The sequence below is a fragment of the Sciurus vulgaris genome (genome assembly GCF_902686455.1).
Source record: "Sciurus vulgaris genome assembly, chromosome: 4".
In the NCBI taxonomy this organism is placed as follows: Eukaryota; Metazoa; Chordata; class Mammalia; order Rodentia; family Sciuridae; genus Sciurus; species Sciurus vulgaris.
In genome coordinates, this window is record NC_136464.1 from 66731195 (window position 1) to 66756224 (window position 25030).

The 25030-nt window shown below is 35.9% G+C and overlaps 1 protein-coding gene across 26 annotated transcripts in view; it reads left to right on the forward strand.

The window, feature by feature from the left end:
• ANK3 (ankyrin 3) overlaps positions 1-25030 on the forward strand; it is a 621742-nt gene that overhangs the window by 485233 nt on the left and 111479 nt on the right. For 20 of the 26 annotated variants that reach the window (XM_079136414.1, XM_079136437.1, XM_079136438.1 and 17 more), the window contains 7 exons: positions 3389-3586; positions 7930-8028; positions 13065-13163; positions 13252-13350; positions 13832-13927; positions 18896-18968; positions 19136-19198. In XM_079136414.1, coding sequence (XP_078992540.1) covers positions 3389-3586; positions 7930-8028; positions 13065-13163; positions 13252-13350; positions 13832-13927; positions 18896-18968; positions 19136-19198 — 727 coding nt within the window. The remainder of the gene's footprint in view (positions 1-3388; positions 3587-7929; positions 8029-13064; positions 13164-13251; positions 13351-13831; positions 13928-18895; positions 18969-19135; positions 19199-25030) is intronic. The other 6 variants (XM_079136420.1, XM_079136429.1, XM_079136421.1 and 3 more) reach the window with 1 other exon arrangement.

The following is a 25030-nucleotide window of genomic DNA, read 5'->3' on the forward strand; positions in this document are numbered from 1 at the left end:
GGGATAGCTGGGTCAAATGGAGGGTCCATTCCAAGTTTTCTAAGGAATCTCCACACTGCTGTCCAGAGTGGCTGCACTAATTTGCAGCCCCACCAGCAATGTATGAGTGTACCTTTTTCCCCACATCCTCGCCAACACCTGTTGTAGCTTGTATTCTTGATAATCGCCATTCTAATTGGGGTGAGATGGAATCTTAGGGTGGTTTTGATTTGCATTTCTCTGGGACATTGATTCTTTCCCATTGCACAGTTGCCTTGTAAGAGCCTGTGTAATGCCATCTCTGGCACGTGTCCAACCATCCCCATCTTCTGGAGTGGTGGTACTGGTCAGGGCCTTTTTGTAGGCTTTGATCCTGAGCAAAGGTAGTCAGTCATATCAGGGATTGGTTTTGTCTGCTAGGGGGAAAAAGAAATCCTGGTTCCAATATTTTAAACTGATGAGAGTCCATTTTTCTCATGTCATGAGGAGGCAAGAGGTAGGCAAGGCAGTTGTTGATGTTGGTTTAGTTGTTCATTCAGACAAGTTCCTCCTGTTTGTTTTGTTTCGTCTTTGGTCTTTTCTTCCAGAGGCGTCTGGAGCATAGGTTGCCAGGTCTTACACGCAGCAGGCAGAAGAAAAGTCAGCACAACCGGGCTTTCTCAGGAGTTCCACCCACCCAGTTCTTTCATTTCATTGGTCACTTCTATTTGCAAGGGAAGCTGGGAAATGTAGTTTTCTAGCTGGATACTCTGCCAAATTTTCTTTAAAGAAGGGAGAATGAATAGAGGCTAACCAGTCTTTACTCCAGGAAAGCTCAGGCATTGCTTAATTCTGGCAGTGGTGAGAAGTGAGGGACATAGGCTCAATAGAGCAGGATCACCATGTAGGTGTCACCTCAATGTCAACTCTTCCTCAGATCACATCCTTTGTCTTTTAGAGCATACTACACCTTCTTACCTTTTCTCTCCTTTAAAATTGCCAATGTATTTTCTTAATCCCATATCTTCTATCAATATGATGCGATTTAGATAAAAAAGTAGATTGACTATTATAATCCATTTTAGTCAGCTCAGTTTCCTGAGACAAGACACAATGCTGGAAAGAATACTGGCTTGAGTTCAGGCATAACCTGGACACTAATTATGAAAGAGATAGCTTTAATTTATTATGTGTCAGATTTCTATTAGATAAAATATGCAAAATGTCTATGAATATAGGTCAGTATATTTACGAATGCTCTTGGAAAAAATATAAAATACGATATAAATACTATATATTATTTTTGATACTTTAAAATCACATTTAATTTTCATTGTGAGATGCAAAAGTACACACCACAAGCCTTCTGTCTTCTGCATCAAGAGAAAAGAAATAGAGACTAAGATTATTCTTTAATTGAATCTCTTCCTATCTTATTTATCCAATTAATGCATCTTCCTTATTTAGTGTGGCAAGTGAAACCATTTTACTTTCCATAAAATAGAAAGAACTTAAAATTTTAGGAAAAAAATGTATAGGTCTTAAGAGAAACTTTATTATTTGAAAATATTTCTTTAGTCTTTCTATTTCGCATTCTAAAATAATACCATGAATCATTTTCCCTTGTTCTGTACTTTCCTTTGTGTCTCAGGTAAGGAACTCAAGATAAATTCCTAAGCAATAATAAAGAAATTGTCTGGAACTGACATGCATTGCAGAGATAACAGAGAGTCTCTTTATAAGTGTTTTGTAGGTCCTGGTCCTAGGATGTTTTGGCAACCAAGAAAATTGTCATATCTGAGAGGATATGGAGTTCCCTTTCCTTGGTTAGAGATTGAGAAATGACTAACCTGAAGAAATGTATCAATCTTAAAAGCAAAAAGAGATAAAATGCAGGATAAGAAGCTAACTTCTGACTTGACCTTGCCTTTACCTCTCTAATTAGTGTTAGACATATTGACTAATCTCATTTTCTATTTCAGTGCTGCTTGTGAATATTCTATGTTCTGGAGGATGGTGAAACAGCTCACCCCTCCTATTACTCACTGTGTTGTTGGCTTCACTCCAAATCTCTGCATTGGACTCTGCAGTCACTGGTCTCTGAAGGGTGTGTCTGAGCAGAGTGCCAAATGCTTCCCAGGGCAGCTGGGGTTTCCAGATGGCAAGAGGTCAGACTAAAAATAGGGATATAAAATGTTCTTCTACAGTGGCTTATCCATTTTGGCAAAGGCTGGTTTCAGAAAAGTCTAGAGGTAACATTTCCACTTTCCATTTCCATTTTATATTGTCTGATTCAAGACCATATTGAAATGCAATCTTGCATTTCCCTTAAATGACTGTGAACCAGAGCAAAGTGCGCAGAGCTTTCTTAGGTCAGGGGACTCTAAAGGTTCCTGAGGCATGGCTAATTAACAATTTATCAAAGGAACTGTGGTCATCTGTAGCTGAACATCAGGGCTCAGCCAAGAGAAGGATACCACAATGTTCTGAAAGCTTTTGTACACTTGATTCAAATTCTGACAATTACTTTCTTCACTTAATCAATATGTACCAGTTATTGTGGGACACTGGAGGTACAAAGACAGGTACAAAACAATATGTGCCCTTTACAGATTTATATTTTAGGACGCAGAGGCAGATTCATAAACTAAAGAATGCCACTGAATGTCCCCAGGGCTTTGATTATAGTCAGGTTGAGGGGCTGTCACGAGTATTTTTATTGAGGACCTAGGTATTGGGGTTTGGGAAGTGGAAAAACATAGAAGACTTCATGGAGGGTGTAGCCTTTGTGCTTAACTTTCAACAGATGGATGCTGGCCTCATGGGCATGTTGGGGAAAAGTATTCTGTGTATGGCAAGGTAAAGTTTGAATGACTCCCAGCATGCCTCAATGATACCATATTGCTTGTTGTTTCCCAGTAGGGATGCATCCTGTCCTCAATTTAAATAAAGTAAGCAAACTGGGAATGGTTGCACACACCCATAATCCCAGCTACTTGTGAGACTGAGGCAGGAGGGTCACAAATTTGAGGCCAGCCTCAGAAACTTAGACCCTATCAAAATAAAAAAATAAAATGGGTTGATGACATGGCTCAGTGGTAAAGTACCCCCTGGATTCAATCCCTAGTACCAAATAAATAAAGTAAGTAAGTACTGAGCACCTACTAACATAACTACCTATAAGAGGGAAATCTATATTCCTTTTTGAAAACCAGTAGTACCGTCTTTTAATAAACCACCCATATAATGTTTTCCCTTCTTAGGAACATAGGAGACAAGGGTGCTACAAAACTGACACCACTTGATTTAACAGTATTGCTTACTTAATTGTAATTTTTTTAAAAGCAGTCAAAACCACTAGAAAGAGAAGTATGCTATTTGCATTTTTATCTTGTTACTGGGAATGTGACCAAGTGATTCGTGTTGACAGAATGGTTATACGCCACTGCACATCGCTGCCAAAAAGAACCAGATGGACATAGCGACAACTCTGCTGGAATATGGTGCTGATGCCAATGCCGTTACCCGGCAAGGAATTGCTTCTGTCCATCTTGCAGCTCAGGAAGGGCACGTGGATATGGTATCTCTGCTCCTCAGTAGAAATGCAAATGTGAACCTGAGCAATAAGGTAACTTTTCCTTTCCATACAAAACATGCAATACAGAATTTTACTCCTCAGAAAAATCTGGATCAAATAGAATGTATGAAGTGTAATATTACACAAGGATATTTACTAAAGTGTATTTATAGTAAAAACTTGAAAACAATCTATTTAAATAGTATAATGGCAAATAAATAATTCATACGATTATAGTATGTATGTATATATGTGGCTCTATAATAGGAAGAACCATAAAAATAAGGTCCACAAGGTTTTTGTAATAACATGAGAAGTTTTTGTTCTGTTAATTCAAAGTACATTGCCAATGAGGAATTGCAAATGTAGCTTGTTGCTTTTTTCCACAAACATTTTGGGGAATTTTATTCCTTGCCTGTCCCAGTTTTAAGTCTTAAGTTAGGAAGAGAAATTGGAAGCATATCTTTAGTAAGTTCATTTTAATAATAGGAATTTAGAATGGCTATTTTAGAGAATACACAGGAAGTCCTTAGCTTACAGGTCTAGTGTTCATTTAAAAATTGGCTAGTTCCATAGTTTGGCTGTTATGTACAGCATCTTTTAAGAAGAAAAAGATTTATCTCCATTTGGGAAAAAAAGTTACTCTGTGCTAATCTGAATTTTTCCAACATTACAATTTAACAAATGCTATAAGCCAAAATTCATACATAAGAAGCCAGAGAAAACTATTCTTAGTTTTAGCACCTTAAAATCTCCTTTATAATTTTTTTGATTATCGAGCAGTCACATTCTTTAATTTTATTTTAGGGTAGTGATTTGATATTCTCACATTTTTCTTTTTGAAATGTTCCTTTTAGGAATGTATGTATGTCTCATTTTGATAGGAATCACAAACCAATTTCAAGGTCATGATAATTAGGATTAGTTTGAGGTTTTGAATTTTCTAAGTTTTATATACCAATTTATAGATCAGCCTTAGAATTTTGCTGCAAAATTCAGCTTGTCTTAATGATAAGGCATTGCCTTTCTCAAACTGAGGTAAATTCTGTCATCTACTAGAATATATTTTTCCTGTGAGTATTTTTCCTGTATTGTATTCATTCTACCAGAGACAATTAGTATCTTGACAGTCACTTTAAAAGTGACTAATTTTAGTAGATTTTATACCATACTAGTGTAACTGTTTTTTTGCTTTAAAATTCTTCAATCAAACTGGCCTTAAATTCACCTTAAAGTCATATATTGTTTTTAGGCTAAAAAGACTTCAGGGGGAAAAATCATCTATGTTTGCTTGAGTAGACTAGAAAGTGGCGAGGGAATTCTGAAGATCAAAAGACATGGGTAATAAATCATGGGAAATGAGCAAACCTGGAAATTTCTGGCCACCTTCTTGAATAAATGATACATAAGCAGAGGTGTTGCTAAAGAGGGTTGAAAAGATCAGTGAACTTCTCACTAGCATGTCAGACAAACTTCATGGTTCCTACACTGTATATACAGAAAGAAGACATTGGAAAATTTTTGCATCCTTTGTCAGTTGTAATTTTCTATATAAAGTACTGGTTGGTTGCTCCTCATCCAAAATGCTTGGGACCAGAGGTAATTTAAATTTCAAATTTTTTTCAGAGTTGGGAATATTTTTTCATATGTAATTATAATGAGATATCTTGGGATAGGACCATAATCTAAATACAAAATTTGGTTGCTTTTCATATCTACTTTATACACGTAGACAATTTTATAGAATATTTTAAATAGTTTTGTAAATGAGACAAAGTTTGTGGATTACAACTGCAGGGCCTGTTCCCTTAGGGAGGCCAAATCAACAGTGTGTTGTGCATCTACATTTTTACTGACCAGTCACATGAAGTCTGGGTGGAATTTTCCACATGTCATGTTGTGTCATGTCAGCACTCTAAGAGTTTTGGATTTTGGGGCATGTAGGATTTTTGGATTACGGATGTTCAGCCTGTATTCACTCTTCCCTGAAGAGAAAACAGAAGAGCAGCATGAGTTTATTATTGGATAAGGAACCCTCTGATCATTTTTCTGATAGTTTTTCCTGAGCTGTCAGCTTTTTAAGAACAAATTCATTACTGTACCCTCCACCCCTTCTGCCCCTACCATGCCCACCTAACACTAGACTTTCTTTCATTGCTAGAAAATAACCATTAAAAGAAAGATTTAGTTTTCATGAAAATTTACATTGAACACCATTATTATTTTTACTTATTTCCTTCCTTGCTAGTAACTAGCAGTCCCCCAGTGGTTTTAAGGAAAAGAAATCTTAAACCCCAAGTTACCAGTGAAATGCTAATGTTTAATTTGATTCAGTTTTTCTAAATCCCATTCAGGTTTTACAAACCACAAATACCTGTATTTTTTTTATACAGTTAAAAGAATATTAAACAGAGCTGCTGCTATTCTAAGTTGGCATTTCCTCTGTTTCAAATAAATGCCATTTTTAAAATAAGCAGTGATAGAAACCTCATAAAAGATTAACAGATAACTTCAGAATGGGAACAGGTCTATTGTAACCTTATGCTATTTTTATTAATCTTTTTAACCATTAAGATAAAAATAAATTTCTAATGTTTTGCCAAAAGAGATTTGATTGTTCCTCTGATTTAATAAATTAATGCTGGATTAAATACTAGATGCCTGTCACTGGTTTCATCAAGATGAAAGGTACATTCTTGACTCAACAAGCCAACAATGGTTTAAGGAAGATAGACCAAAAGAAAAAAAAAAAAATTAAATGTAGCATTGTAATGTTCTTAATAGAAGTGAGCATATAGGAAGTGTTCACATAAATTTAAGAATTTGGTCATTTAGTGACATGGGAGAAAAACAAAGCTGGGCATGTCTCTGTGGCAAAAGCAAAGGGTGGGCACCCCATGTGAATAGCATGAATACAGGCAGGAGAACACAGGGTATGTGCCCAGAATACAGGGCGTGTGCTCAGTCTAGCCTGAGAAGCACTCAGGAATATTCAGAGTTTTGAAGAGTTTGAAACTTAGAATAGATGACCATGCCACTTTTACAAAATGTTATGGCTGAAAATAATATTACCACTAAAGTAGAACATGGAACATTGTTCTGTGATGATGTCAGTGTTTGGGTGGTGCCCATTTTGGCCCTAGTGTTTTTTTCTTGGATTTCAAGTGAATGTGTGGGTCCTCCTTTCATATTTCCCCTCTTTTCAGTGTGTGAGCATCCTCCAAAGTTCCATAAACATTAAAAAGTCACAAGCAAATCACTCTGAGTCCTATAATTTTTCTGATAGAATAGTGACTCCTAAATAAATAATGTTGTGCATCTAGAGGGTTATGTACTACTTCTAGAAGCTGCTTTTGATTCACTCCTTCCCCTGACAGTTATGACAGGCTGATGTTTTCATTGCACAGATGTGGAAGGGGGAGAGAGAAGGCCTCTGAGACTCAAGATATTAACATCTGTGCTTATAATGTATGAAAGAAAGTAATCTGAAAGCACTTCCATAAACTTAATTTCTCTCAAATATTGCTTAGGAAAAAAATCCTTTACAATTACAAAGTTTTTTTTTAAACCAGAGTACAGTCTTAGCGATTTGTTTTTTTCTTGGCCATTGGAACAACATGTAATCTACAGATTCTCTGGTAGGGTCAGTTTCAAATACTCAGTCTCATTAAATCCATACACCATCTAAATGACCTGGGAATCCTTATGATCCATCATTCACATTACATTTCCCAGGTGTTCTTTCCTACCTAGAAGCAGCATGCAGAAAATATTCATCAGGCCTTGGGTAATTATACAGAGGAAATATTATCATCACATGTCAACTTTCACTTTGTAAACATATTATTTTAATATTTTTTTGCCAAACTAGTACTAATGGTAATGTACTAAAACTCCTGCATAATTTTGTTTTAATAAGTTTTTAGGGCTGGGGAGATAGCTCAGCTGGTAGAGTACTTGCCTTGCAAGCACAAGGCCCTGAGTTCGATCCCCAGTACTGCAAAAAAAAAGAAAAAAGTTTTTAATATTTGGAGATGAACACAAAGTATATATAGGAAAAACGTCACAATGGTATTTGCTTTAAAATACTGCCACAAGGAAATGAATGAAGAGAAAAAGGGGATGGATGAAGAAAATGTGAGGAATTATTGATACTTGCTGCATCTGTGATAAGTATTCAAACTTAACTCCATGGCTCAGCTTGTGGGTATGCCTGGACTCTACAGACAACAGTTTTGCCACAGGGCTGATGAGGCATGGTATATGAACTTACTCTATAGATTTTTTTTGAATATAGGAACTATTCTAGAATTTATAAACTTTTTGTCAAACACGGCCATGTGTACTGCTTTCCTTCCTATGTGATAACTATGCACTTGGATTCTTTTTTGCAGAGCGGTCTCACCCCATTGCATTTGGCTGCTCAAGAAGACAGAGTGAATGTGGCCGAGGTCCTTGTAAACCAAGGAGCACATGTGGATGCCCAGACAAAGGTATGACTTCTCTCTTTTTCCTAGACCAAGGGAATATGTCATTCAACATGTGTGAAAGCCACTACAATTGTATAGGAGGAAAAGTGCTTTCAATCATATGTTTTTTTTTTTGGTATCAGGTGTTGAACTCAGGGCACTTAACCACTGAGCCACATCCCCTGCCCCTTTTTATTTTTTTTTTTTATTTTGAGACAGGGTCTTGCTAAGTTGCTTAGGGCCTCACTAAGTTGCTTGAGTCTGGCTTTGAACTTGTGATCCTCCTTCTCAAGTCTCCTGAGCCCCTGGGATTACAGGCATGTGCCACCATGCCCAGCTCAGTCATATCTTTTATACATAGTATTACAAATGTACATTTATGCAAGGGACACCAAAGCTTCTGGTTATAGTATCTCAGACACTTTTGTCTTTAATGACCTGAGTACTTTATGTTAGCAGCATGTCAATGTCCCCTGTATTAACACCAGTGAGCCTTGTGACTGCATAGCTGTCCTTCCAAGGCAGAATATGAAGAAAGTTTGTATCTTTCTTAGGTTTTATGTCTGACTTAAAAAATGTGTGTGCATGTGTGTGTGTGTCTGTACACAAATAGAAAAGCTTCTCATAATTTAATTTGTTTAACATGATTTATGAAAAATAATAAATTAAGGCTCATTCTATTACTCACTTGTCAAATTCCTTCTGTCTATATAGTTATGCATGTGCTCTCTTGCACCCTTGCACATTTTCTCTCTGACAAAATAACTCTTTTTAAAAAAAATCCTGAGTAATCTCATATAATGCCACAGTTCAAACACAGATAAGAAAATGGATGCTTTGTGTTACCATTAAAGACATGACTTTAATCTCATTTCTCTGACCATTTTCTTAAGATGCTTAGTTTTGTTACCTCTTCACATCAGATTTGTTTTATCTACCTAAAAATATAATTCTTCTTTCTTGTGGGGCACAGTAGCATGTTTCTATAAATTCTAGCAACTCAGGAAGCTGAGGGAGGAGGATCACAGGTTTGAGGCTCCCCTCAGCAACTTAGTGAGACATTGTCTCAAAATCAAAATAAAAAATAAGAAAGGGTTGAGGATGTAACTTAGTGGTAAACTGCCCCTGTGTTCAATTCCCAGTACCAAAAATATATGTATGTGTGTATATATAGGTACATATACACACATATTTCTTAATATGTTGCATGTTTGACACAAAAAGAATGCTTATTAAATATTATAAATAAAATTATTTTTATTTACAATTTTATATCATCATATAGAGAGGTTCTGAGTTGTGGGGACATATTGAAAATGTGGCTAATTCAACAGTACCACCAAGAATGAACCAAGTAAAAAGGTATTGCAGACATCAAAATCAGACTGAATTTAGCTTGTTTTCTTTATTTTGCTTGAATACTTTCATCAAGAGTTTTCTACGTTAGAAATCTGCAGCTTTATGGTCAGTGTATTCACACATTAATTCCATATTGTTTTATTCACATAGAGAACACACACAAAGAATTAAATAATTTAATAAGTTACCTCTCCCTTTACAGACATGAAATTGTCAAAGAAAAGTTCAAGTTGTTCAATATTTTTGTGCCCCAGCACATCCAAGGGATATAGCCAAAGTTAGTCAGAAAGCATGTGATGATTTTCAAGGCCAGGTGGGGCGGGGACAGTCCTGCACCCCCTTCTGTTCTGAGTTGGTAGACATCAGGTGGCTTCCAGGGTTTCCTCCTGAGCCAGCCCAACTTGGGTCACAATTGGAAACCATTTTTGTTCTTGGCATAATATTTTGAAGCTTGTCCCTTTCCCTGACCTTTACCAATCGCCTCACTTGAGAAAGCATCTGTCTCTTATAAAATTTTTTCCTTTCCTTTTTTTCCCACCTCAGGAAAGATCACAGTCACCAAAAGGAAGCAAGGCTGTGATTGTCCCATAATTAGAGTAGAACAGAAGTTCAAAGAGTTGGGGTGTTTGCACTTGCTATTTGACTTTGTGGATAGAGTTGATTATGTCTCATGAGTTCTCAGATCTCACTGGTGAAGAAGACACCCCCCAGCAGTCTGCAGGGTGGGATAGAGACCATTCAACTCATGAAATAATAATAACAATGAAGATATCAGGGTTATTTTCTCTTGAAAAAGATGAGGAAGTCCTAATCACAGCCTTTGCAGCACTCCTACTGGTTTGCTGACCTTTTACACTCCTTTCTCCCTTTGCTTTTGAAGTTTCCACAAGTCAATTGAGACCAAATTGTGCTGACAGCCATAGAGGTTATAGTTAGTGTTGTTTGGCTGAGATAAGGTCATTGCTTTTCTTTCTTTTCTTTCTTTCTTTCTTTCTTTCTTTCTTTCTTTCTTTCTTTCTTTCTTTTCTTTTCTTTCTTTCTTCTTCTTTTTTTTTTTTTTTTCTCTCTTTTTACTGGGTATTGAACCCAGGGGCACTTTGTCACTGAGTTGCTTAGGGCCTCACTAAGTTTGCTGAGGCTGACCTCAAACTTGAGATCCTCCTGCCTCAGTCTCCTAAGTAACTGGGATTACAGGCCTGTGCCACTGTGCCCAGCTTTATTACTCTTGCCTTTCAAAGGTATAATATCCTGAAATGTTTTATTTACACCACCCCTGAAAGATATTGATTGAACTGTGTTTAAAAACTTGAAAAGTTTTGAGGACTTATTTAAGTGTATTTTGCATCCATTTTCAGAGCTCCTATTAGTTGCCAAATTCTTACTTCAGTGATAAATCCCGTGCCCTCATAGAATTCATAATCTAGAAAGGGAGACACATAGTAATAATAAAAATATTATAATAATAGCAAAAATTCTTACCTATTTTCTTTGTGCCAGCTACTATTCTAAGTGCTTTATATGTATTACTTTATTTAATACTCACAGTTACCCTATGAGATTGCTAAAGTTTGAATCCCTGTCTTACAGATGAAGAAACAGAGGCACAAAAAAATAATGAATTTCTTATACAAGTTAATTGGGACAAAGCTTGATTTAGGGGAGATACATACAATTTTAGAAATATAGACAGTAACTGAGTTTTGTAAATCAAGGTATGGAGAACAGAGGATAACTGCATAGCTGGTTCAGTATCACAGGAACATGAGAAAAAATTGGGGGTTAGATCCTAAGATGGCTAGAAAATGAAGGTGGGAGGTAGTGGTTAATGCACCAGGCTAAGCAGTTTAGCTTTTATTCTGTTGTGCTGGGAAGCCTCTAAGCATTTTAAACAGAAGGGTGATGAGATCCTGACCATGCATATACGTCTTTAATAAAATACTGCTTTAGTGCTTATGAAATAGTAAAAAGACTAGTGTACCAGAGCACAGTGAACAAGGGAAAGAATAGAAAATGAGATCAAAGATTAATAAAGGGATAGGGGAGACCTGAATCAGGTAAGTCCTAATAGTTTAATATAATGACAGGGTTTTAATAAGAGTACGATGGAAAGCTTTAAGAATAAATACAAACAGTATGTTTAAATATTTAAAGTGATTCAGTTTCTCAAAAAATCTAATACATTAACACTACCACCTTTGGAAACTGTTACATGTTACTTAAGCAGGTAGACTAAAAACTTGAATAACTCTTGAATATTTAGAGTTTTCAAATATTGTCTACATTGTTTTGACCTCTTTACCTACCACTGAACTTGAGAATAAAGTTACTTCAGTTAAACTAATTGTACCAAGAATTGATTGGACAAACTACATTCAAGTCTCCCTTACCAGCATTCTGATCATTGGTGCACCATCTGATTCCTCAGTTCCAAGAAAGAACCATCCTGCAAAGTAGGCAAGCAGTTCTGATTACCAGAAAAGGAATATCCTCAATTATGCATAACATGGATTTAGGGGTGATAAGTCCATCTCCTACATCTGTGTGGTTATGGTGCACTTACCAGGGAGAGTCTGGGCAGCATAAGTGTGCTGACAGCTTGGTTTTGGAAGGGAGTCTGATCAGAGGCAGGTCTACAGGGCAGCACATCCCTGGTGAGATATCTTCACCTTCAGCTATGGCTGTGGTCTGAGCATCCCCTTTTCAAATTTAAAGTGGCCCTTTTGCTGGGGCCACCATAAAGACACATGCCACATTAGGACCTTGGAAAATATGGACCTTTCTCCTTCAATCCCTGCTTAGAAATTTGCAGTAAAAGTTTGTGTTCTTTCAGTCAGCTGGGTGCTTCCTGTCATGAAGAGAGATTGAACAAGGCCCCAGAAATTGTGTAGTATCTCTTACAACGAGTGTCACCATCTAGAAAAGGATCCAGAATATCCTTTTTTTTTTTTTTCAAATAATTATATAGATATTATTTGCACACATACACACAGGGAGGGAGAGAATGAAAGAATGAACTTATAACCCTTCTCCCCCACAACTCCATCCTGGGTACTAATCTGAGAAAAGATCTGTTGCTTTGTCTAAATCAGTGGCTTTCAAACTGTGAGATTCCAGTGAGGAGAGCAGGAGACTTAAACTAGAACATATATACACCTAGATCAAGTTCTCCAGCTACCAGCACTCAGCAATCTCTTCCTCGTTAGTGTTTCTATGACTCTATCTCCATCATGCATTCTGAACATCCTCAACCTTGCCTTATCATTTAAACATTTCTTTTCCTTTTTTTTTTTTTTTAACCTAGACTTCAGACATTTAGAGGGTACAGTGTAAATGCTAGACTAGTTTGCCCATGAAGCACTCTCTGACCCTTGCCAGGCAGATGGTGGGTTAGCCTGTGTAGGCTGTGGATTGCTCCATCTTTCCTTTCTGTCTTGAACAGTTGTTAGGAGAATAAAATGAGCTAATACAAGTGAGAACCCTTGGGAAAAGTAAATAACTATTTTTACATGAGGTGATATTGTTATTTATAATTAAGACTAGCTCTGAGAGTGATCAAGTGTAATTTTTTTATATAGAGATGGAAAAACATCTTTTTTAAGCTCCAGAAAAGGCCAAATAATAATTATGCTTCTATTTAGGATAGCTGTTACTAAAAGCATACTTATGATGTTTCTTTTTGGGAAAAAAAAATGTAATTACAGATGGGATACACACCACTACATGTGGGCTGCCACTATGGAAATATCAAGATTGTTAATTTCCTTCTCCAGCATTCTGCAAAAGTCAATGCCAAAACAAAGGTAAGCTCCCTTCTCCTTTCTTTTCACTGAAGTTATTTATTTTGTATCTGAGAAAGTAAGAGTCATTTCTTCCATCTTTCTTCCACAGAATGGGTATACGCCATTACATCAAGCAGCTCAACAGGGACATACACATATAATAAATGTCTTGCTTCAAAACAATGCCTCCCCCAATGAGCTCACTGTGGTAAGCTGTGGGCCAGCGTAAGGGAAGAGGGAGGAGATGGTGCATCTGGACTCTTCTGTATTTTTCATTGAATACATGTGTTGCTTTTCTATTGATAGGCATAAACAGAGCATTCAGAAGAATGATTGAAAAAGGGCAATACCCATATTGTTGTGAACCATTCAGAGAGAAATATAATTAGTGTTTCACACTTTAATACTATTAATTACATTGCCATCTAATAGGAAGTACATATGTAAAGGGGAAAAAATGGGTCTGTTTCCATTGATTGCTTACTGAGAACATTACTCTTGGATTCCATGTGTACCTGTCCAGACTTTGCGGATGAGTAGAAACAGGTTAGGTGGCTTATAGGTAAGGTGTCTCTAACAAAACCAAACAATTTGATAGGTCTGATGAAACACTTGCCTTCACATTTTGTGTAGGTAAAAAGTGTGAAATAAGGCTTGTTAATTCTTTGTTCATGTTTTCCCATTGCCAGAATGGGAATACCGCCCTTGCCATTGCCCGGCGCCTTGGGTACATCTCAGTGGTTGACACCCTGAAGGTAGTGACGGAAGAGACCATGACCACGACTGTAAGTAGTGGATGCAGACCTTTGTTTCCCTGGGAGCCAGTTCTCAGGCTAGAGGTTTCCTGGGCTTTTCTAAGATGAACTTTCATTGTGCCATTCAGACTAAGTGTCATTTCTTCAAAATGTCATTTCATTATTTGGCAGTCAGGATACCAAAACTCTCATTCCTGATACAAACAAAACTTTGAAATGCTAAAAATACTTTTTTTAAAGTTGCACAACACGAGACGTGGTGGCACTTGCCTATAAGGGATCAGAAGTTTGAGGCCATCCTTAGCAACTTAGTGAGGCCCTAAGCAACAAAGCAATATCCTATCTCAAAATAAAGGGGACTGAGAATGTAGATCAGTGGTAAAGCACTCTTGGGTTCAGCCCCCAATATCCAAAAAAAAAAAGTTGCCTAAGAGACTGGGATGTAGCTTACTACATAAATGATACATGGTTACATATCATTATTGTTAAAAAAATCGTATATTTTTTAAACAATTACAGATAGGATCAAAATTGGTTTTGATTACCATTCTCACTACTTTTTGTCCACTTATTGAAGCTTTTATAGGAAAAAAATAATACGATGTTTTGTTAAATTTTAAAGTAAATATTTACCAGGAGATCCTATAATAAGCTGCAGCCTCTAGGATAAATCTTTTCTTTTTAACCCCATCTGGAAACTTTGCACTGTATTAGGATTTGATAACTTTGGAACCAAGGGCAGATACTAATCCTTATCAGAAGCTTATTTGAGTTATTCCTGACTCAATGACTTAACATGTAGCCTTGAGACTGAGGCTGTACAATGTGATTTTAGGATTCTGGGACATTTGTGATAATCAGTTCAGTCTCCTTTTCCTTTCTATCATACTTGAAGGGAAGCATAGTTAGTTCATCCAAATCATCTTGTGTACATGGTGCTTTATATTTAAAAAAAACATGGCCTGAGAGTATCTGTAGCTACCTGCAGACCGAGTTATTTGACAATGTATAGGCTTTAGAAACTTAAAAAATAAGCCTGTTGGTCCTAATAGAGAAATTGTACAGTTTAGAAAAAATAAAACAGTTGTTCTGAAGGACTTACAGCAGTTACCAACCAGGATACATTTCCAACCTCAAGATGTAGTTTATCTAAGTAATAAATTCCTATATGTTGATTCATACACTTCTTGAGTATTTCATTTTCTTGTAACATGTTATTAAACTCTCAAGTAAAAGAGTTTAAACAAACAATGTTTATTAGCCTTTATTTTATAGATATTCCACATAGCTTTCTGTAGGATGGGGAAGGAGGGAAGAAGACAAGCTATTTAACAATGACCAAGTGTCACAGTGCTATACAAGATTTAAAGTCCTTGCAATAAATATGAGACTGCTATTTCAGTGTGAGCGTATTGAAAGTAGTAAAAATTGTTCAGATGCAAATCTTACTGTATTAAATTACCCCCTAACAAAATTCAAAATATTTCTTTGAAATAATAAAAACAAAAAGCTTCAGAGAAAGTAGAGTCATAGACAAAGAAAAGCTATAACTTCAGAAAATCTTCTGAAAGATGTCAGGTTCCCCTCAGAAGATGTAACACATATAGGAATATCACTTCACTTTGTGTCATCAGCTGACTTGGTGACTTTCTTTGAGAGAAAGACTCTGTGCATGCTAACAGGAAAGGTCCATTTTGCCTAACAAAGAAAGCAAGGCTTCCACCAGAGGAAGTACTCACATTGATTAGAAAGGCCATTGACGTCCCTAAGACTTAGTCCAGCATTAGGGTATTTGAGACTTTATCTCAAACTAAGACACTACCTTGTCAGCCCAGCTTTAGCAGTTACTTGTGAATTACCTTAGACTGGACTGATATAGTCTAGGATAGAGTCTTTAATCTTAAACTAGTAAACATAGCTTGACCTCCACCACAGGCACAGTCTTCCTGCAGCCACAAACCGGCTCCTTGACAGCCATTTCTCTATAAGAATACTTTATTAGTCTTTCCAAGGTTTGAAAAGAAGAAAACCTGCATAAGAAACTGAATGGAGAGAAACTGCACTTCAGAAGTTGTGATTCCTATCAGTTTTTAATTACAGTATTTAAAATGCTTTCTCCAAAAGCTACCAGTTGAATACCTTTTGCATACCAATGTCAGTTTCTAGTACCATTTTTTAATAAAAGGAACCAAGCTCCTTGGATACCTGGACGAAACTAGGAGTAGAGAAGGAAATATACCGGATGGGCCTGGAACATCTTATAGTGCCCTCAAGTAGGGAATACTCTCCCACCACCAACAAAAATAAATGAACAACAAATGCACACACACACAATGTTTAGGGTATGTCTCAGAGACACATGAATCAACTGAGAGTTCCAAGTGACCAAAAGGGGAACAATTTGAGCAAAAATTAATGCTAAAAATTGGATTGGAGTTTAGGACAAAGTATAAAACAAATATCCCTAAGTCCAAACTGATATAAATAAATGGGAAAGAGACACAAATTTCTCAGGCAAAAGAAGTTCAAATAATTTATGAAAGTATTTCACTCTCAAGGAAGCCTAGAACATAATTTCCTACTGCTTACACACAGGATGAGCATTGTGATTAAACACACACACACACACACACACACACACACACACACACACATACATACATACATGTAGGAAAATAACTTTAGACAAACCTGACAAACTGCCTCAGCCAGATGATCAATGTCAACGTCAAGTCATAAGTCTTGTCAATGGTACATACCCTTGACATGATAAGTGCTTTACTTTTGCAGTCTTCTTCCCAAAAACCTCTAACCCCATTCTAATCATAAAAGAAAATGCAAGACAAACCCCAGTTGGGTGATAATTATCTAAAACACCTTGCAAGTATAACTCTAGGCTATCAAAGTCATCAAAACCAAGGAAATTCTGAGAAACTGTTATAGCCAAAAGAAGCCCAAGGAGACATGACAACTAAATACAATGTGTGCTATCCTGGATGCAATCCTGGGATAGAAAAAGGACATTATGTTAAAATTAAGGAAATATGAATAAAATACAAACTTTAATGTATCAATACTGGTTATTGTGACAAATATACCATACTAATACAAGACTTTAATGATCAGGGAAACTTGGTGTGAGGTATATGAGAACTCTTTTTACTATCTACACAGTTTTTCTATCAATCTAAAACTCTTCGAAAATTAAAATTTCTTTTTTAACAATTTATTTTAGTGTTAGCTGAAGAGGCACCAAATAATGTCTTATTTCAACACAATAACTGGGGATGGAAGTATAAATTACACTTATCAAGAATTATCTCTGGCTCAGTGAATTAGAATTATCTCTCTATCTGTGGCTCAGTGGTAGGGCACTTGCCTAGCATGTGTGAGGCACCGGGTTCAATTCTCACACATGTAAATAAATTAAATAAAGGTCCATTGACAATTAAAAAAAGAATTATCCCTAAGAAACAACATATACCCTTTCTTATTTTTAACAACATGACTTCGTTTTTAATTTAAATGCAAATCTTTGTAACTCTACCGTTAGTTTTTCATATTCTCAGAATCAAAAGGCAACTTATTTTTAAACTTATTTTTAAAAGTTACTTAAAATGCAAGACACAAAAAAAAAAAAAAAAAAGTTACTTAAATTTTTTTTAACAAGTAATGCTGATGGTGTCTTTGGGATGAATATGATCTATATAAATACAAAGTTATCAGAGAACAAGAGGAAGAGTCATTAAGGCTGCTGTTCTGTAATGTGCTGTTCTTTAAAGTGAATCCCCCAAACCCTGACAGAAGGCCCCCACCTCCTGCCCAAGACTCAGTACCAAACTTGCACATTGAGATGCATGGTCGTGGCAGAAAAGCCTCCCCAGAGTTCTGGGGTCTGGCTTACCTGAGGCTCCCACCACCCTCCTGCCTAATCCGAGGCTTCCAGGGCTCTCTTATTGACCCATATCTCCAGCCATCCACTCAGGAGCAGTGCCCACCAATGCGCTTTCGAAAACATCGATCTGTTCTTTAACATTTTTTGAGGTTAAAATGATCCTGGAAGTACATCATCTCTGTTTTTTCAGGCACCTACTTGTAAAAATCATGTAATTTATGCAACTTTAATAATTTGATTTAAGAATTAAAAGTATACATAAGAGAAGACAAATTAAATGGGAATCCTGGCACCATTAATAAAAATATTTCTGACTGTTAATTGGGCTTATTTTCAGCCAAGACCTTTAGTGGCTGTGTTAGTCAACTTTCCATTTTTGTGAGAAACTCAACTTGAGGAAATTTTCATTTTGACTTAGTATTTAAAAAGTTTCAGTTTATGGTGTCTTGGCCTCATTGCCTTGGGCCTGTGGCCATGCAAAACATCATGGCAGGGAGCATATGTTAGAGCAAAACTGCTTACCTTGTGGTGCCAGGAAGCAGAGAGAGACCCAGAAAGGAAGGGGCCAAGGTCAAAATATACCCTTCAATATACCAATCAATGACCTACTTTCCCCACATAGACCCTACTAGTTGGCCCTACCATTGATACATTAATCTGTCCATGAGATCGGAACCCTAATGAACCAATCACTTCCCAAGTCCCCAAGTTTAAACACTGCTACACTGGGAACCAAGCCAGTGCATGAACTTTTGAGGGACATTAAGTATCCAAACCAGCCTAGGTGCAGTGGAACATGTCTATAATTCCAGCTATTCAGTAGGCTAAAGGAGGATGACAAGTTTGAGACCATCCCGGCCACCTTACTGAGACCCTGTCTTAATATTAAAAAGAAAACAATTTTAAAAGGGCTGCAGATGAGTCTCAATGGTAGAGTATCCCTGGGTTCAATTTCTGGTACCACAAAGAAAAAAAAAAAAAAAAAGGATAAAAAAGATCCAAACCATAAGTAACAATGGCACATTCCTCAGACCATGCAAAAGTACAGCAAAGTGGGTACCTTAAAATGCTCACACTGAAGTGATTGATTTTTTTGTTACTAGACCATCACAGAGAAGCACAAAATGAATGTTCCAGAAACGATGAATGAAGTTCTTGATATGTCCGATGATGAAGGTAAGAAAGTGTCCTTTGAGTTCATAACAATTAAGAATAACTATGTTTTTGTTGGTTCCTGAAAAATGTTCATTGCAAAAATGTTTTTGGAAATATTGAAATGTTTTGTTTTGGTATCAGGAGTATGTATTTTCCATACACTTATATTGTTCGCTTAAATCATGCAGTTCGTAAAGCCAACGCCCCTGAAATGCTCAGTGATGGCGAGTATATCTCAGATGTTGAAGAAGGTATTTGTAAATTTTTACTGTGATGAAACCTAACTACAAGCTTTATCTTTCACTTCTTATCTTTGCAATGTAACACTTCTTTGAGTTACTAACTTTTCAAATTGTCTTGAGATTATTAATTTCTGTATTATTTAAAGAATGCATATTTAGTACTCTTAAGTCTCATTCTTTGAACCCATTTTCCAACTTTAAAATAGAAAAAAACCACTAGTTATCTGGATTATTTTCTATTTGTTTCTGTCAAGCAGAAAACTGATGTTTGTATTGTTTTCATCAGAAATCTAAAAAGGGAAAATTGATTAATATTTATAGTTAAAATATTTTATAAAATAAGAAGAGGTATCCTTACAGGTAAGTTATCAAATGCCCATTCTAAGATTTATTATAAATTCTGCTGTAAAATTTCCTTTTGATCTTGAACTAATAGTGAAAACTCAGCCTGAACAAAAGTATTGTCAAGATCCAAACATTTAGTAATGATTTGATAAAGAGATCAAAATGATTGTAACTATACCTCATGTGTTTAAAGAATCCATTTTGTGCCTTAATTAAAACAAAATGCTTTTGATCAGGTCATACTATATAGATACATGAATACATAGCATGTTTAAAAGGTCCATTGGAAAATTAGCATTTTTATAAGTGAAGAAACATTGTAAAGATGACAAATTTTGGAGTCTCACAGAAAAAATGAAATGTTTACTGTTGCAGAATCTATATTTAAGTTTTGTTTCTTGAATCATTTAACTCTTTACATTATTTATTGTACCTTCAATTTGCTACTTCTCAAGGTACTTTTCTCTAGGATCCATCTTAGTGTTGCTGCTGGTTGTCTTCTTTTGTTGTTGTTGTTGTTGTTGTACCTACTTTAATTTTTGGTTCATTCTTTGATTTGCACAAATTTCACTGGGAACCTAAATAGTGAAAAAGCCTACCTGATCCTAGGTCATTTTAACTTTTTCAGTATTTAAGGACCTCTTATTATAAGTGTATTATGGCTATGGACTGTGAACCCAGGAGAGCTAATGCTCTGTGGTCTTCAGGGACTTGAAAGGACCTACCCTGTCATTTATAAATGTTTTGATAAATTTAAAGAGTTTTTTTATTCATTTTTTCTTTCTTTTTCTCTAAACTATCCGATAAGTGTTTACCTTCCTTCTATCTCCAAGTAGATCATCGTTATAACTGCTTTAGGACTTTTAGAGTAATATGTCTTGCTTTCATACAGTGTGTTTTCATACAACATTTCAGAGTTATATTTTGTGTGCAGAAGATAAAAGAGATGATATTCTTATGTGTATGTATATACATATAAAACATGTCAAAAGTTTACTTTTCAAATGAAATTATTGTGAAATATGACAAACATAGACATAAAAAAATGTATTGGTCTTTTAACAAAGTATCCAAAGTTAGCCACACTGATGAGAGGCCAAGTTTGAATGGACTATATAACAGTCTTATATATGCAGATAACTAATCAAATAATTTCAAAACAAGATTCGTTTTGAATCTCTAAATTTGAATAAAATTGATCCAGCTATTAAACTAGAAATTACAATCATTTCCTTTATCTCAGCTTGCAAATTCAAAATTAACGAACTTTAATTATATGTGTTTAACAGACAAATTTTAATTTTATCCATTTTTTAAAAAATTATTTCTTACTTTATGGCTGTTTCCTAAATGACTTGATTCTATAATGTCATAGAATTTGATGTTGAAAGAATGTCTTAAAGGTCACTCAACCTGAACAAATATTTGGTGCTAGAATCTCATTTCCTTAGGAGCTCTGTTGCCCAAATACTTCACATGATAGAATTTCCCCGATTCTCAAAACTGCCTAGTCAAATTTGAACAACCCGGGTCTTCAAAAATTCCCCATTTTCCTGTGGCTTCTAATCATTTGATTTGGGCTCTGATATATTTGACCAAGTTCATGAAGGAACTGAGTTCTAAATGCTATTTAGAACAAAATCTACCTTTCCCATGTAACAGTTATTTAAAATAAGTTTCCTGGCTTTTTCTTAAACTGTCTTTTTTGTTTTTCCTCTGGGTATATCATTGCCATTTCCTCCTGCCATTCCTCTCACCAACTTGGTCCCCTATATGCCTTTCAACTTGTGCATATCAATCTAGAATTTAGGTGTATTGAGCACAGTAGTAGATTAGATGTAGTCTAATCAATACCAAGTTGAAGGGCTACTGCTTTCTCCATGGAATATATTTAAAAATCAATTCTTGAAGATTGAGATTTTTTGAAGTTAAAATAGACATTTAATTCTACTTACTGTTACTGTCAGCTAAGATTCCTTACATGAACTCTGCCAAGCCACATTTGCCCAATCATGTGTTTATGTTGTTCTCTGATGCATAAATTAGCATTTCTACATTACTGCAAATCCCCAAACCAATCATTTTGAAATTTTGAATCTAAAAGGACTCCTACAACTTTAATGACAGTTTTGACTTCTGACTCATTTGCCTGATGGTCTCACCAGAGCTTTGATTGTCATTTTTAGTTGGATTTAGTGCTGCCAATTTGAGTAAGCCCTTATGCATCTGTGGCAAATGCTCATCTCCATGAAACCATAGGCATGATGTGAATAAATCTATCTATAAGAACTAGTGAGAGATCATCACACTGATATCCCAGGGTGCTGAGTTTAACAGCAGCTTTTAGAAGCAAGCAAAAATAATAATCAACAAATAGTACCAGTTTATATTGAGAATGAAGAATGAGTTTGTAATATGGAAAAATAAAATTTTAATCTTAACCTATAAAAATAGAGTAAATATCAGGAGATTAATACCAAGACTGATCTCTTCGTTTCTCTTCTTTGCTTTTTCCTTCTTTTTCTCCTCTTCCTTTAGTCTACTATAAGACATTAATGTAGGTAAAAGAATGTTCAAATTAATTTCTCAAAAAAAAGAAGAAATTTAATGAAAACAAGTCTCCACAATGTTATCATTTAATGGCCCAGGTGAACAATGGGGCAGAGATACAGAGTAGAACAGAGGTTTCAGCGGCTTCAGCAGAGCAGTGGGAGCAAAGAACCAAAGGAGCCTTATCTAGGTGTGTTATTAGCTCACAGGTATACAGGTGGGGGCAAGAGAGCTCCTCAGAGGGCCAGTCGGGTTTATAGGTCCTCAATCTTCTACTGTCTTTTATCTCAGTACTTATTACATACAGATTACCTTAATATACATACAAAATCAATCTCTTGATTCCAGCACCAGTTAGATTCTTAAGTTTTGCAATGAAATTTGCAATTTAAAAAGAAAGAAACTATGAGAGGAAGAAGAACAGAGAGAGAAGAGAATAATGTAAGAGCAAGAGAGTGGGGGGAGACAGAAAGAAAGAAAATTGAAAATAAGAGCCACGTTCTTTCAGTTTGGGTTCAGAGTAGCTTTGGCTCAACTTTGATCTTTTTTTTCTTTTCTTTTTTTTTTTTTTTTCAGTGCTGGGGATTTGAACCCAGGGCCTTGTGCTTGCCAGGCAAGCACTCTACCAACTAAGCTATATCCCCAGCCCTCAACTTTGACCTTAAATTGCAAGTTCCTATAAAGTGTCTTTTGTAAATTGAAAAAATACATATATATATATATATATATATATATGTTTGTGTGTGTGTATGCAATTTTAGCTTGCAGAATTCTAGTGGGATGGGGGTATACTTACAGATTTAAAGAACTGTAGACGGGACATAACAAGGAATGCAATTCAGCCATGAAAAGTAAAAACTAAATAGGCAGCTCTATGAAATATAATTCTGCAAGGCAGGTTTACGAGACAACAGCTGTGTGAGGTCAGCCGTTGGCCAAGAAGAATTATCCAATTCTTAGCTACTGAAAAATTTGATAGGGTTGCAAAATCTCTTTCAGAATCAAATTTAGACATTGAATACTGAAAGAAGAAAGTAAAAGACCAAGTATAAGTGTGGTAGCAATAAGTTTGATATACATAATAAGCAGTGATATTCAGCACATAGTGGTGTGTGATGGACATAAGGGTAAGGAAGGGCAAGCTCAGCTCAGCTTTGGGCCTGGTGGAAGTCACAACCAATGAAGATCTACCAATTTCCAAGAGCTAAAGGGGCAGGTTGGGCTCCTGTGAGCCCCGTCCTGCCATTACACAGGTGAGGCAGCAGAGACAGCAGGTTAGTGACAAAGCTGGTCAAGAGAACAAATCTGACACTATAGTTGTAGATCATCTCTTCATTGTTGGTCTAACTTGATCTGCACTTTTAAATCCAGAACTCAAGAATGGATTGGCTTTTAGCTTCAAAAAGGGAGTATATTTAAGGTGGTTTGAGAAAGTCTGAATTTGAGTTTCGGTTTGACCTTCTGTGGCTGCAAGGCTTTGAGAAAATTCCTAACAACTCTAGACCTTTCTTTGCAACGATGGAATAAAAATAACAGTGCATCCAAATGACACCTGAGGATAGGAGGAGGTTGGGGTTTTTTGCTTTTGTTTTTGTTTTCTTTTTGGTAAATACTAAAGTGCTATCCAATTATAAGGTGTGTATATTTAAATTAGGGCATGTTTTTAAACCTCATGGTATCTCTGGATAAACATCCCCAAGGGCTAAAGAGTAAAATGAAAAAAAAAAAAAAAAAAAACTTTAACACCCTTTTAGAGCTTCATGAAACTGGCTCTGTGGTTAAGGAAAGTTAAACAAGTTTCTTTCTTAAAGGGCTCTTTGAATCTTTGAAAGAATCACAATAGTATGGAATGTATGTCAAACATTTGATGCGGAACTGCTTTGTCTCTAGGCTTGTGGGGAAACTAATGTTCCTTTGAAAACACTTTGGAATTGCTGTATTCTCGTCAAGTAGAAAGAACCTAAGATATTCAAGAAAATCTACTTTTCATCTATAGCATTTGTATAAATGAACAGTTAATGGCAGTAGGATGTCCTAAAATAAATGCTAGCATAAGGAATTTACAAAACGTTGCCACTTTGTGTTTATAGATCTAGCAGCTCTACCATTTAGAATCTGAGTGTTTTTGTAACCTTAAGGCTTTACATCTCTCCATATCTTGGTATTCTCATCTGTAAAACAGATATCTACTGCACAGATTCTGACAAAAGTCAAAAAATGTAGTGAGCACAGTGAGTTTAACAAATGGTAGATGTACGGGGCACAGTGGTATAAACTTGTATTCCCAACATTTTGGGAGGCCAAGGCAGGAGGATCACAAGTTTGAGGCCAGCCTGTGCAAGACCCTCTCTCAAAACAAAAATAACTAGGGGTGTAGCTCAGTGGTAAATTGAGGCCTTGGGTTCAATCCCCAGTACCACTCACTACAAAAAAAAAAAAAAAAAAAAAAAAAAAAAAAAGGTGTATGTTTAAGGAACAAATCATATTCTTGGAAATGTAATACTGTCACAAGGTAATAGTAATAATTTTTTCAAGAATTTCATGAAACTAACATAAAATAGAGTTTCCTCTGACTATTGGTTAAAGACTATGTAGTTCAAAGTAGAAATTCAATACAATAAATATAAACATAATTTCGGAAAGATTTTAGGAACCCAAAGCAAGTAATTTTAGTAAATACATCAGAGTATTCTCAATTAGGAGAGAATAAATAGAATTCAGTACAATTTAAAACTCAAAAAAGGAACAGGAATTGCTTTGGGAAGTGTGAAATGGAATCTTAAGAAAACCACCTGAAAAAAATACTCTTTAGGACCTTTTGCCAAAAACCTAGGACTATCCTGCTACCCTAATCTGCTAATCATCCTAATAAGTAAATAGGACTATTATGTTATTAGCTAAATAGGTTTGGAAAGAGGTCTTAAAGATTAGCTTCCCTCAGGTGAA